Here is a 13,108-nt window from a genome sequence, read left to right on the forward strand (position 1 = left end):
CTTATAGCTTCTATCTCCCACTTATTGATGGCAATGCAAGACACTGTAACTAAAGGGAGGAGCACAACAAGCATCACTGACAGAGCTCCTCAAGACCTCCCAGGGTGTGGGGGGAGCCAGTACATGGATGCCATGTGCATGCGCACAGAGCCTTGGCTGGAGGCAGGGACAACAGCTCCAGAAACAGGTTCTCTTTCCATTTGAAGATTCTTTATTTCCCTCCCTGCTCCAGAGAGGGCAGGGCAGAAGATGGGAAGTGCATGCATATGGAGTTAATGCTGGGCCTGTTTGTGAGTTAGCAGGATAGGCCTGATGGGCATGAGAGGTGTATTCCTTGCCACGTGAGAAATACATCTTGATGGGAGCTGCGGGATCTAAATTAGAGTTTCAGAATTAATGCAGGTGGCAATCCCTCCTGCATTCCAGAAGAGTCTCTGGTGCTGTCTCCTCTGAAGAATTAACAGTAGATTTGTAAAATCTATGTTGCACATCATCCCCTGGCTATAATACTGTCCATTTAGATCCTGAAAATGTCTTGAGAGCTGTAGAGCCTGGTGTAGTTTGCAAGGGTGACTTTTCATCTCTCTGCCAGCCTGGTCCTCTTAGAAAACCTGAGCTGGATTAGCCCATGATGCTTACCTGCTTTCTAGGGCTTGGTCATCCTTACCTCTTACTAACACAGAACAATTACTATTTGACAAGGGATCAAAGCAAATTATATTTGATGCACCTGTGAGGGTAGTTGTATATGCAGCTGTTTCAGCTGTGAACAATTTGGGATGCTCCTACTGAACTTCTCTGATTAAATCTTTTCTCACAAGCAGTGTCCCCCCACCCTGCATCATCTTAGTCTGACAATGGGAATTTGGGTTTCTGAGCCATGCAGTTAGTAGCCAAGCACCACTGCCATGGGACATAGCATTGGAGGGCTGTCATCACCTGAGTAAGGTGCAGGTTTTGGCCTGCTCTCCTTAATATCTTGAGACAGTTTATGGTAAAGCCAGTCCCTTACGGACAGGGAACAGGAGTGGTATCCCAGCCTGCCCATGCAAGGGAGGTGAGCTAAGAGCACAGCATAGAGATGGCAGGGTGTGGGTACTTGTGTGCTTCTTTGCCTGTGCTGTGTGAGTTAATGATTTCAAACTGCATCAATAAAGGAGGCCCTGCTCTTTGTACCACCAGCTAATGCTGTCCACCACCCCTAGGAAGGTGTTCTGGGGACAAACTATCTGAAATGAGGGAAAACAAGAGGGTAGGCAACTTGAGAAAACATTTTCCCTTAAACCTGCAGTCAGGTCATCCTTATCTTTGACTACCTCCTAGCACCTTGGTGGAAAATCTGTTTTCTCCTGATAGAAAACCAGGATTAAACCTGTTGAGCTGTAAACATACCCAGAAATTGCTTTTTGCCAAGTGCTTTTTTGTTCAGAACTGGATAGCCAAGTGCAAGTGCCTGGCTCTGCAGTATCTTGGCTCATGTCCATGCACTGAGATGCCCCAAATGGTGAGTTAGATCAAGTGGGGCATCTACCTTCCTTGTAGCTTGTGCAAAGACAGAGTAACCCCATGCCTTAATTCAGCTGCCTTATTCAGGCTTTGCTGATGCTCTGAAGGAGACAAAACACTTCCTGATTTTGTTTTGGAAGTTGTTTTTGTTTGTTTTTAAAGTTTAGCCATGCTAACACAAGTGGCTTTAGCTTGTTCATGTGCAGTGTAACCTATACATATTAAAAATGTAATTCTAGAAGGTCAAAACCCTTCTCTTGTCCAAGTTGTATTTTTAAGCTTGGTAAGCTTGCATCTCCCTCCTTTACTGGAAGCAGCAGACATGAAGCAAGGCAATGTCATGGCAGTGCTTTGACGCCTTCAGGCTCAAATCAGGCAGCTGACCCTGTCTCTTGCCCATGGGCTGGTCAAAGGAGCTATTCTTGATCTTCTTTAGCCCTGTATAGGTCAGAGCATTCAAACTGCAGCTAAGACCACTCTGGAGAACAGAAACAGACAAAGGAGAGTTGTGGCAAGAAGCCACAGATGGTAACTTCCCTTGGTGGGGATGCCAGGGCCAGTGATATTGCCAGTGCTTTGGGTGGTTATAAAGTGCCAGGATCAACTTCCATGTGCTGGCACAGGTACTTGCTGCTTTCAGTTCAGCATCTCTGAGCCTTGCAATCATGGAAGACAATTAAAAAGAAGGTCAAGAAGAAAGCTAGGCCCCTTTCCTGTAGCTGTGCTGGCTACCAGTTTTAATAAAGGGCACACATGCTGCTCTAGCTGTTCCAAAAGGCATCAAGCCCTGGCCCTGCTCAGAATTGGTCAGAATAACCGTGGTGGTTTGATTTCTTTTCCCCCGTTGCTCCTCTCCACCCCCCCACCCCCCCACCCCCCCCCGCCCGCCCTATGAGGCTGGGCTGGGCACCCAAGGCACAGAATAATTCAAAGATATGTCCATAGTCACATTGTGGCACCCAGTATGTGGCACGGGATGCTACCACCAGTTCATTCTCACCAGTAGCCGGTCAGGAATTCCCCCTGCTCTTTCAGAACACTGCTAGCTGACCTGCACAAATACCAGTCTCCTCTGCCACCAGAGGAACAAGGACAGGTCAATGCACCACCAGGGCTCGGGTGCACCATCAAGTTTCTGTTCCAGCTCCAGGCACACTGGGCAATCCGCAGCAGTTTAGCTGCAGATCAGCGAAGATAGTTGCTGGTGAGGGAGTTCACGGGCAATTGAAAGCTGTGAATCACAGGAAAATCAGCAGGAAGCAGATGTTCAAAACTTCTGGTCTATTAGGCTCCCAGCCCAATGCACCTCTCCCCACAGGCTGCTTTGGGAGTGTTAACGATGGGCAAAATTTCATACTTGACATGGGACTTGTTCTGCTCTCGCATGAAAAGCAGCAGCCATCTTCCTGTGCTGGGAGTCCCCTGCCTGAGCAGCCCTGAAAAGGGAATAGCCACCGGGCAGGGAAAGGAAGGCACTTCTTCTTTCTTTTTTCTTTGGGTGAGCTGGCACTACATCGGATGCGTGCCAAAGCAAACCAGCCGCGGCGCTCTGGCGCGGTGGCACGTCCCTGCTTGCAGGGCGGTGGGGAGCCGCAGCCCTGCCCTGCCTGGCCCAGCTCTGCACAGCACAGTGCCCGTCCGACCCAGCTCGGCGCCTGGCTGGGAAGGCCGAGTACACAAACGCCCTGGGGGCTGCAGCCGGCGCTGCCGGCGAGCTCTAGTTGTTGCTCACTGCGGTCTGCCCTTCGGTTGCATTTTACCTGTATTTTAACCACCCTATTCAAAGCCGTGAGCTGGGTTGGTTTTTTTGTGCAGGTCTCCAGGGAAGTGTCTCTGCTGAATACACTCTCCTGAAGCACCTGTAAACGACTGCATCCAGCCAGCGCACACGGAAACGCCCATGAAGAGCAACCCTTCCCAGGGGGTTGGACCTTCCCAGCCTTCTCCGGGTGCTTCCGTTTTGCACAGACTAAAACCACCTTTGTTTTGGGGTCCTGTGCTAAGAGGAAATTTGTCCACAGGCATGGTAAAAATTGCCACACCTTCCAAGCTGTCTGGCATAAAGCAGACAGAAACCTTCCCTTTGTGAAGCATTTCCAGCAGGTCTTCAGCTGGGGTGTAATTCAGCCCTGATGGCTCAGAAAAGGCATGCCTGTGCTTTCATTGCTGCACTAATTGCTTCCACATTACAACCTCCTAGATGATGTGGTTTAGCATCTGTCAGGAGCACCCATTTTTTTGCCCAGATGGGGCTGTGGCTAGCTGGCTGCTGCTCTCATGGCACAGCATGACTTTGGCAAAAGCCTTTCAACACCTGCCCAGTGCCAAGCCCCAGTTCACCATGTGCACATCGGGTTTAGACACAAAGGGAGCATGAGAGGTGTGCATGCCCCCTTCCCATTCATCCCTGTGTTGGCAGCAAACCTGTCCTCCCGGCTACACCTCCAGCACCCCCTGAGCTCACCTGTCCTTATCAAAAGGCTTTTTTTCTTCTGATAACAAACTGGGGGACCTGCCATACCAGACATTTCCCCTGCCTGCAACTTTTCACATGAAGCCACTGGGCTGAGCACCATTGCTGTAACAGAGCCAGATCTTCCACTTACTCTCCCCACATGTGGAGCTGTTTGCCTTTCCCATGTCTATCCCAGACGTATAGCAGCAGAGGAATGTTATAGGGGATGCCTGGTTTGGATTTGTCAAGCTAGTTTGAACAGACTGCAGACAGACCCTTTTCCTGCCTCCTCCTCTAGCCAAGAGAGCGGTCCATTTTCCATGCCTGCTCTCCCAGGACTGTTCTGCATTTCCCCAACAAATGAAGAGGTGCAAGCTTCTGCTTTCCACTGTTTCCACCTCCCCACGCCCCCTCTATTAAACCAAGAATGTTACCAGCTTGAAACAGGTTCACCTCGAGGCCCAGAATGATTGCAGCGCAAAGACCGAGGCTGGCTCTATTGAGCTGTCTGAATGTCACTGCAGCACATCTTTAAGCATCATCCAAACTAAAGCACCTTCTCCAGCCCAAGTTGAGCACCTACAAAGGACCACACACAGACAGTGGTGGGAGGGGGAGTCCAACCCATGCCCATCATCAGCACATCAAAGGGCCATCTGCACAAGCCTAGAGCTGTGGCCCCAGCACAATGACAGAAACCCAACTGAAGAACTCTTGAGGAATACATGCCGTATCTGGGCCCTTGTTAGGGCAGTGTTTGCAAAACCATCAGCCCCTCTGTCCAGGAGCGAAACCTATTTTCCTAAGTTGTTGTCTTGGAGGGAATCTCATCAGTATTTATAGTCGCCTGAAAAGAGAGCGTAAGGAGTAAAGAGACAGGCTCTTTTTCAGTGGTGCCCAGTGACAGGCCCAGAGGCAACAGACATAAAATGAAACACTAGAGGTGGCAACTGAACAAAAGAAGAAACTTTTGCACAGCGAGGATGATTAAGCACTGGCAAAGCTTTCTCAGAGGGGTTGTGGAGCCTCTATCCTTAGAGATATTAAAATCACAGGTGGACATGGCCCTGGGCAACTTGCTCTAGGTGGCCTTGCTTGATCAAGGGGCATGGACCAGAGGACCTCTAGAAATTACTTTGACTTCAACCACACTGTGAGTCTGTGTGTCGTGGAGCTTCCTGGGTCACCTTTTGGGCTAATGAGGATTGCTGTCCTCCTGGGGTGTGGGACACAAGGAGATGCAGGGGAAAAACGTTTTGAGATTGCACAGGGCTTGTTCAAAGGAGGAAACAAAGGTGGAAAAGGGGAGGGATTCAAGAGATTCGGGAAACAAGTGTGGGAAAGGGAGGTGAGGGGATAAAGATGGCTAGCAGGGTGTAAATAACTGGCTAGTCAACACACTTGTCTGGCTCACATCTGATCAACATGATCTGTCCTGTGTTCTTACTAATTTACTTTCTAACTTACCTGGGTGAGGGTTCTGTATTTTATATCTGTGGGTGCATTTGAGAATGCAAGGGCAGCAACTGGAGTCACATTGTGAGTTGGAGAAGCTGTGTACACGGTGTGGTGACTAAAGTTGGGACAGGTGTGCTATCACTAGCATTGATCAAGCTGGACAACAAATGAAATGGCCTGGGTGTGGGGTTCTCAGGGTCAGCTCAGGAGAATTCTGGTCAGGTGTGTGTCTATGAGTGAGACTATCTGTACCAGCAACTGGAGTGGAGCTGCAGCCTCGCCCCTCCTGCTGCTAGCAGCTGGGAAAGCGGTGTCACTGAGTGCCTAGTCCAGCAGCTGGAGAGATCCATCAGTCATGTGTGTGCTCATGTGTGTGTATAGGCTGCTGGTGCTGGCAGTGCTTGCATTAAGGGCTGTATCTGTGTGGTCAGTCTTGTATGTATGTGCCGTGGATGCACACTCTGTGCTCCCTAGGAATACATCTTCAGCCTTGCTCATGGCAGGACCTGGCAGGATGGAGTTGCAGCACCCTCACCTCTTTGGCTGTCAGACCTGTGTGACACACTTTACTGTAACACTGGCCTTCTTGCTTGAGTGTTCCTGTGGTTAGCCAGATGCCTACGGCCACACAAGTGCTCTGCCAGAGACTTGAAAAGCATGCAAAGGAGTAAGTATCTTTTGAAAGCTTTATTCTACACCCTCAGTTTCAGAAACCTTTACACAAGCTACAAAAAACAAATCAAAGCATTGAGTTGCACAAATTTCCTCTTCAGGTACATACACAGACCTGATTTTCATTAATTCACCTTTTTGTGTCCAAAGCATTGCACTCTTTATCTGCTCCAGATGCTGAAGGACTGAAAGTATCTGATTTAGGTCTATGTTGTTGAACTACTCACACACAATGGACCACTTCTTGCTCCCCCCCATTCCTTCCACCTCTTTCAACTCTGGAAACACTTAGAAAGCTTCCAAGAACAAGGTCACGATTTCTGACCTGCAAGAGCATGTCTGCAAGAGAAGACATACTCTGAGAGCACCAAAGCCAGCCCAGGGCAAGCAGGTGAGCTTCCATCCTGTATTTCCAGAGGGATCAGCTAAAGGGATTTGCTTGTAGATACAGGTGCCAGGGAGAAGCTGTTTAACCTCTCACAGCAAGGTACCAGCTACTCAGCTCATTAAAAATGGCTTCAGTTCAGAAACTGGATCAGGTGTGGACTTGAGGTTTCCCCCAGGCCTGCTCTCAAATATGTGCCTTGTCTGCCTTTAAAAAGAAGTCCAAGCTCTCTTGAATATCAATAAGCAACAAAGTTCTCCAGAGGCTGTCCTGTCTTCTGCCTTACTCACATAATGGCAAGTGCTATCTCCTCCCAGTGATTTTCAGGTTCTCCACCAGTGAGGGAGGCCTTTTGGTCCTGTAGGCAGCACTGTGTCCAATCCGGGCCCCTCTGACGGCACTGATGTACGGCAAAAGGGGAGGCTCCCGCACCACCAGCGCGGTGCCCTGGGGAGTGTAGGCTCGCAGCAGCACCTCCTCTTCTTCGTGAGCTGTCACTGCCACCCAGCCTGCACAGCCAGAAACACAGTCAGTCAGCAAGATGAGTCACCAGGATAAGAAAGAGGGTTCTGGCATAAACTCAGCACCTCCCATGCTGGCTAGAAACCTGAGCTACCCAGGAGTGACTTGAGAAACCAAGCTCAAAGGTAATACCCAAGCCGTTCCCAGTAGAGGGCAGCACCTAAAGCCACATCTTAGCTTTCCTGGTGAACTTCAGAGGGATGGTGGGAACTACCAAAACCACAATAAGGTTTTTCAATCCATGGCCCTTTCACCTGGACAGCTGGCAGTGTCACAGCCATTTCTGATGCTGGAGAATTTGTATGGCAGACAGAGTATAAAGTATTCCAATGCGGTCATCCTGTACAAGCATGCTTTTCAATCTCCATTCTTAGAGGTTGCTATGCCTCAGATGGACAAAAGCATGGCTGCCCTGATTTTGTCAGGGACACATGGTTCATGTTGGTTCTGCTCTGAACAGAAAATATGATGGCTTCATCCCTGCAAAAGTCTCTTCCCACCAATGTTTCTAGGATGCACACCTTGCAAAGCAAACAAATGAAGAAACATTAAATTACCTGCAGAGGAAAGCTTGATATCTGCAACTGCCTCCGTCGTACCAATTCCCTTCAGTGTAATGTCCTGAGGAACAAGGTGGGGGAACTCTTTCATTCGCTCTTCCCCACCCATGGGAACCTTAGATCAAAACGTAGAGAAAAGATAATAGCACTCCTACCCTAAACTGAAAAGCAAGGCACAAGTGGGTGAGCAGGGTGGCTCAGCTTGGTAGTGCATCAGACTCTTAATGGGAAGGTCGTGAGTTCAAGCCTGCAGTGGGCAGTAGTGTCTTCCCTACTCTAGTCATGTGGTCTGTGGTGACAGGTTGGACTCGATGATCTTTGAGGTCTCTTCCAACCTTAGGAATACTGAATAAAGACATTACACTGCTGCTAGCCAAGCAAGAGCTGGCTTGCATTGTCCAATAGGAATTATTTCAGGTTTGCCAAGAACTGCATCAGGATGGCATCCAGAGCAACCCAGTGGCAGTTGAGAGATGATCAAAGATGGAGTGCCCACTGCAGGAACCAGCCAGTGGCTCAAGCCAGCTGTCTTGATGCAAGTGACATCATTTGTTCTCCATGTGCACAGGAATGGAGATGTCAGGGCAAGGACAGCTCACCCTGTACCCCAGCAATCTGCAAGTGATACATAGTGGCAATATGAAGGAAAAGTCACACCACTAAATGAAGAAGGGATGTGCAGAAGATCCAGTAGGGAAAGAATAAGGAAAGTACATTTTTCGGTTGTAGTCTGTTCTGAAAGCCCAGTCTAAGGTTTGCCTTGGAAAATATCCTTGTTGCTGCCTGCACTTCAAAGCCGTTGAAGAAAAGCCAAGCATCAGAGAGCAGAGCACTGTAAATCTTACCAGCCTGAATGCTAGAGACAGAAGTTCCACAGAAAACACCATCTTGGGTACTCTCTTCTAGCATAGCTGCAGCCGTGCAGCCTGTGCAAGACTGTTCCACACTGAAGATCTCCACTCTTTCACAGCAGAAGTCCTGACACATGAGGGTTTTCCCTTTCAATTATGTCCCAGCCAGGACACTTCACCAGGTGGGACAGCCTGCCTATCTGCAACCAAAAGCCCAAGACAGCACCTTCTCTTACCTTCAGTAAATCTTGGCCAGCATGTTTCTTGTAAAGGGCATCTGCATTACTCAGGGCAGTAATGTGGACTGGCAACAGGTTAGAAGCCACAACAGTAAACCAGGCAGGCTTTTCACCCTGAGATAAACAAGAAGAGGAGGATGTTACTGCCAAGAACAAAAAAGCAGCCCTGAATTGTGCTCTCCTCCTCCGTTTCTTTCCTGTATGTTGAAAACCTTTTTTGACTGATGTCTTGTCCTTGTCCAAGAGGTCCTTGTCTGTTACTGCAGAGCAGCCAGGGTTACTGCACACTGGTAACAACTATCAAACCTTCCATCTGCAACTGCCCATCCCAAGGCATTTTGACCTTATGTGGCATTTTATTAAGATTCATCATCTCAAAAGCAACAAAGATAAGGTCTGGGAAAGCAACCCAGAAAGCCTTTTATTGTCTGGTACTACAGTAACAGATGAAGCAGCTGCTCACCAAACCCTTGCTTCCCTTACCTCTAAGTAGTCTACACGTCCCAAGGCTGCTAAAAACAAGACCATTCCTGGCTTAAGAATGAAGGTCCGTGGAACAATGGCCTGTGTTGGCAAAACCAGCTTTACTTCTTTCTCTGTCAGGAGATTCAAAACCTGAAAAATAAATTGTACTGCCATGACTCATTTCAGAGGTTTCAACAGGGACATTATACTGACAGAGGAAAAAAAAAAAAATCAAGTAGAGCAGCATGAAAGATGTCTAAAAGAAAACCTTGACTCTGGTCCCTGCAGTAAGGGAGGAACAGAAAATAAGGATGTCACTTGTCTCCATGGCAATGCAGGCTCCATAACCAAGCAGCATGTTTGCCCATGGATTTGGGAATCTTGGGGCTGGCTGGAACAAGCTTGCCCAAGATTTACTGTTTCAGCATGAATGACAGCCATGTGCAGCACTGGAGACCACTTTAGGCTATCTCACTGAGAAAAGTGCTGGATCACAGTGTGAGGCAACTCAAACTGCAGGATGATGAGCCTGCTCTCTACCCTGAGCAGTGAACTGAGCTCTTCCCTTTGTGCAGGTTTCCAAACATTCCTGATGCCTGAATTCCTCTGCCCTCTCTTTGTTTCCATCTCCTGGCTTAACTGACTTAGCTGTTTCAGTGAAATGATGCTCTCCAAAGTCTACGTAAAAACCAGTTACTTAACTAGCAGTGCTGCAGCCACAGCAGCCAAACTACTTTCTACAGAAGCACTGTTCAAACCCAGCTATGAAACAATGTCCAGGCACAGAAGTTCAGAAAGCAGTGTCTTGAAGGAAACAGTAGGTTGAAGGTGACTCCTTCCCAAGCAGAAATGCTTCCTACTCTGCCCCCATGCATGCCACAATCATGCAAATACAAGCTTGCAGCAATCTGGCCATGAGGATTAACCTCCTCCCGAAACAGTCCTCCCAAACCCAGTCATCCTGAAACAGCACCAGAGAGTACCTACGCAGTTTTCCTTTATAATCCCTGGTGTGTCAAAACACCAGCGAGCATCCTTCACTTCGTTGTATGTGAAGTCCTCTTTTTCTTCATGTTTCTTAGGAGACTGTGTGGGCTCTTCATCTGTGCTGTAGGAGAGCATGTCAGGGTCAAAGTCAACCACAGTAGTAGACTTCTGACGTTGAAATGTTCTTCCAACTCTTCCTGGATTAAAAATGAAAGGTTCCCTGGTAATTACTTAAAGAGCCTTTCCCTCAATTGGACACCTGTCTCTTCCCTTGCTTAAAAGGGATGCTGTGGTGGTTATATTACAATGGTAATATAAAGGTGATACAGATGCTTTGTGGCTAGAAATTTATGTTTAAAAGTCAAGATGATAAGAATTACCTTCTATAATTCTTGCTTAGCACTCCTCAAACTCTCAGACCTTATCAGGATCCAGATCACAGATACTACATTAATTAAGTTTCATAGCAAAGCACTGTCTGCCTTCTTTTTTCAGTGCCTTAGACTGTCAAACACAGAATTATTTCAAAATCAGAGCTATCTTCTGCCAATCCCCTCTTTTGGATACATATTAAAACGATGTACAACCATTATGACTGGCAGCCAAAATGTGATTATTTAATTGGCAGCAAGAGATGGCCTACAACGCAGTATCAGTGTAGAGTACCAAGCTGTATGAACTAGATTAGCGAGTGCTGATGAGAAGTGAGCTGCACAGAGGAAAATCCTGCAGTGCTACGACACCAGCTGAAAAATAACTACTTGGAAGAAATGCTAATGATGCTACTTACAGAGGAACTTGATGTCTTGACCCATTACTAGGGGAACAAAAACTGTTCAAAATTACTTGAGAGCAAGTTTGGAAACATGTTATTGCTATTATAGATAGCATATTCTTATCATAATTGAATGAAATGAGTTCCTTCAAAGTGGGAAGAAATTGACTGCAAAACCCAAAATGGATTCTACAGCAAACTGAGGGAATTTCAGCAAACTCCAAACTAATTTAGAGTCCTATCTGTAATGCAGAATTTCATCATGGCAGATAGGCTGTATCTTTAGTCAGGCAATACTCACCTACTAAGTAACCTTGCTTTTTAAGGTGATTAAGGTACTTTCTTTCTTCACTGCTTAGTTGATCTTCTGTTTTAGTTGCCTCCTCTTTCAGCCTCTCCTGCCTTCGGAATATTCTATCACACGTAGGATTAATAATTGGAAATTTCAACAGATTCAATGTTGTTCCTGGAAAACAATGAATGAATGTTTGGGCTCTTGACTACTTTGGCACATTTAAGCTCAGAGGAACAAGAAAAAAAGAATTGGTTCTCCAACTTCTGGGTGAAACCCAGTGACACAAAGCTGGAGGTAGAACTACAGCTGCTCCCTTGAAGTCTGAGCATCCCCAGTCAGGGTAGTGGAACTCAGACCCCACCCGCTTGAGATCTGCTTTCACCTACAGTTTGATGAATTGAGTCTCAAAGTGGTACTAAGACTGACTTAACACACTCCAGGCAGCTTGGCTTGCCCTCCAAATGTTTTACAGGTGCTCAGTAGCCACCTCTGGGTCTCTCTAAACATGAGAGCACCTCCGGCAGGGAGATGGGAGAGCACACAGATTGGGTATTGTCCCTACTGAACACAAGCTAGCTCTGGTTTATCAGCCCCCTTGAGACTTGCAGTACTCTCCATGCATGCCACCCAACCTTATCACCCTGAGGAAGGTAACAATTTGAAGAACGGCACAGCCCTGAAGCCTATTGCCCACAATGAGGAGGCATCAAGATAGTGTGCAGATTTGGTGACAAGTCCTCCGGTCCCAGGGGTGGCTGAGGGTTGCCCTGCAGGAGGCCCGAATCTAGCCGGCCTCAGAATGCCCAACACCGCATGTGACTCCACCGCAACGGGATGAGCGCTGTCTCTGACCTGGCCACGGGGATACAGTGGCTCTGTTGACGATGTCAGGGGCACGGGACTTGCAGTAGTCGGAGCGCAGCAGGGTGTTGAAGAGCGTGGACTTCCCGGAGTTGGTGGCACCCAGCAGGTAGACATCGCCGGCACACTTCCAGGACCGCTGCAGCCGGCTGACCAGCCCCTCCAGGCCGAAGCCCGTCTTGGCGCTCACCAGCCGCACGTCCACCAGCGGAAACGCGCGCAGGCCGGCCTGAGCACAGGCGGCCGTCAGCCGCTCCCGCAGCCGCCCCAGGTGCCCGGGGGCGTCGGCGGGCAGCAAGTCCACTTTATTGCCCACCACCAGCAGCCCGGCGGCAGGGACGTCTGGGCTCATCAGCCCCTGCAGCTGAGGCAGCACTGGGTCGGGCAGCTCCAGCAGGTCGAGAATGTAGAGGAGGAGAGGACCACGACCGTGGCGAAGCGGGCGGCGCAGAGCGGTGCTCACCACCAGCCGGTGCTGCTCGGGCGGCAGCCGCAGCCCCAGCGCCTGGCTGTGGTGGGACAGCATCCAGCATCGCTGGCAGACGGCGTTCCGCAGCACCGCCACGCCATCCGAGCCGTCCGACAGGCTGCGGTACTTCTCTGCCGGCATGAAGCCCGGCGCCGCGCTGTCGCGGCACTGCAGCTCGGCCCCGCAACCCAAGCAGCTCACGCCGCTCGGCGGCACCGAGGGATTGGGCCGCCTCGCCGCCGACAAGGAGCCCCGCTCCCGCCGTTCCCGGCCCGGCTCCCGCCGTTCCCGGCCCGGCTCCCGCCGTTCCCGGCCCGGCTCCCGCTCCCGGCGGGACGCCGCTGTCGCAGCTGTCGCCGCTGCCGCCGCTGTCTTTCTAGGCTCCGGTTCATACTCGGGGAAGACAAAGCGCTCCTCCTCCCCACCGACTGCCGCCCCACGCCGCAAGAGCGGGGCCCATGGCCGGGAGCGAGCCAGGCGGGCCAGGAGCGCGGGACGCAGGCAGTGCATGGCAGTGCACGGCAGCGCCGGCAGGGCACCGCGCACGCGCTCTCAATCGCCGCGCTGGCTCCTGGGCAGTGACGCGCCCGGAGCGCGCGTGCGCCGTT

General features: G+C 49.8%; 1 protein-coding gene across 1 annotated transcript; it reads right to left on the reverse strand.

Moving 5' to 3' along the window:
• Window positions 1–6,100: 6,100 nt before the first annotated feature.
• Window positions 6,101–13,010, reverse strand: NOA1 (nitric oxide associated 1). Its single transcript, XM_068137335.1, has 7 exons — window positions 12,023–13,010; window positions 11,177–11,341; window positions 10,101–10,297; window positions 9,132–9,263; window positions 8,646–8,762; window positions 7,556–7,673; window positions 6,101–6,985 (listed from the first exon to the last, which is right to left on the reverse strand). Exons 1-7 carry the CDS (start codon window positions 13,008–13,010, stop codon window positions 6,780–6,782), a joined length of 1,923 nt encoding a protein of 640 aa, XP_067993436.1. The 3' UTR covers window positions 6,101–6,779.
• Between the last annotated feature and the right edge of the window lie 98 nt (window positions 13,011–13,108).

This window comes from Melanerpes formicivorus, unplaced genomic scaffold (genome assembly GCF_026170545.1).
Source record: "Melanerpes formicivorus ecotype bairdi unplaced genomic scaffold, bMelFor1.0.p_v2 SCAF_4, whole genome shotgun sequence".
Classification (NCBI taxonomy): domain Eukaryota; kingdom Metazoa; phylum Chordata; class Aves; order Piciformes; family Picidae; genus Melanerpes; species Melanerpes formicivorus.

Bases quoted from the DNA above. Each gene is read 5' to 3' on its own strand.
- NOA1 (XM_068137335.1), bottom strand. From the start codon at position 13,010: ATGCACTGCCTGCGTCCCGCGCTCCTGGCCCGCCTGGCTCGCTCCCGG. The intron at 10,298-11,176 runs GTGAGTATTGCC...TTTTTAATCCAG, and splicing joins AAAGCAAGGTTACTTAGTAG to GAAGAGTTGGAAGAACATTT. The intron at 9,264-10,100 runs GTAGGTACTCTC...TTTATTTTTCAG, and splicing joins GGATTATAAAGGAAAACTGC to GTTTTGAATCTCCTGACAGA.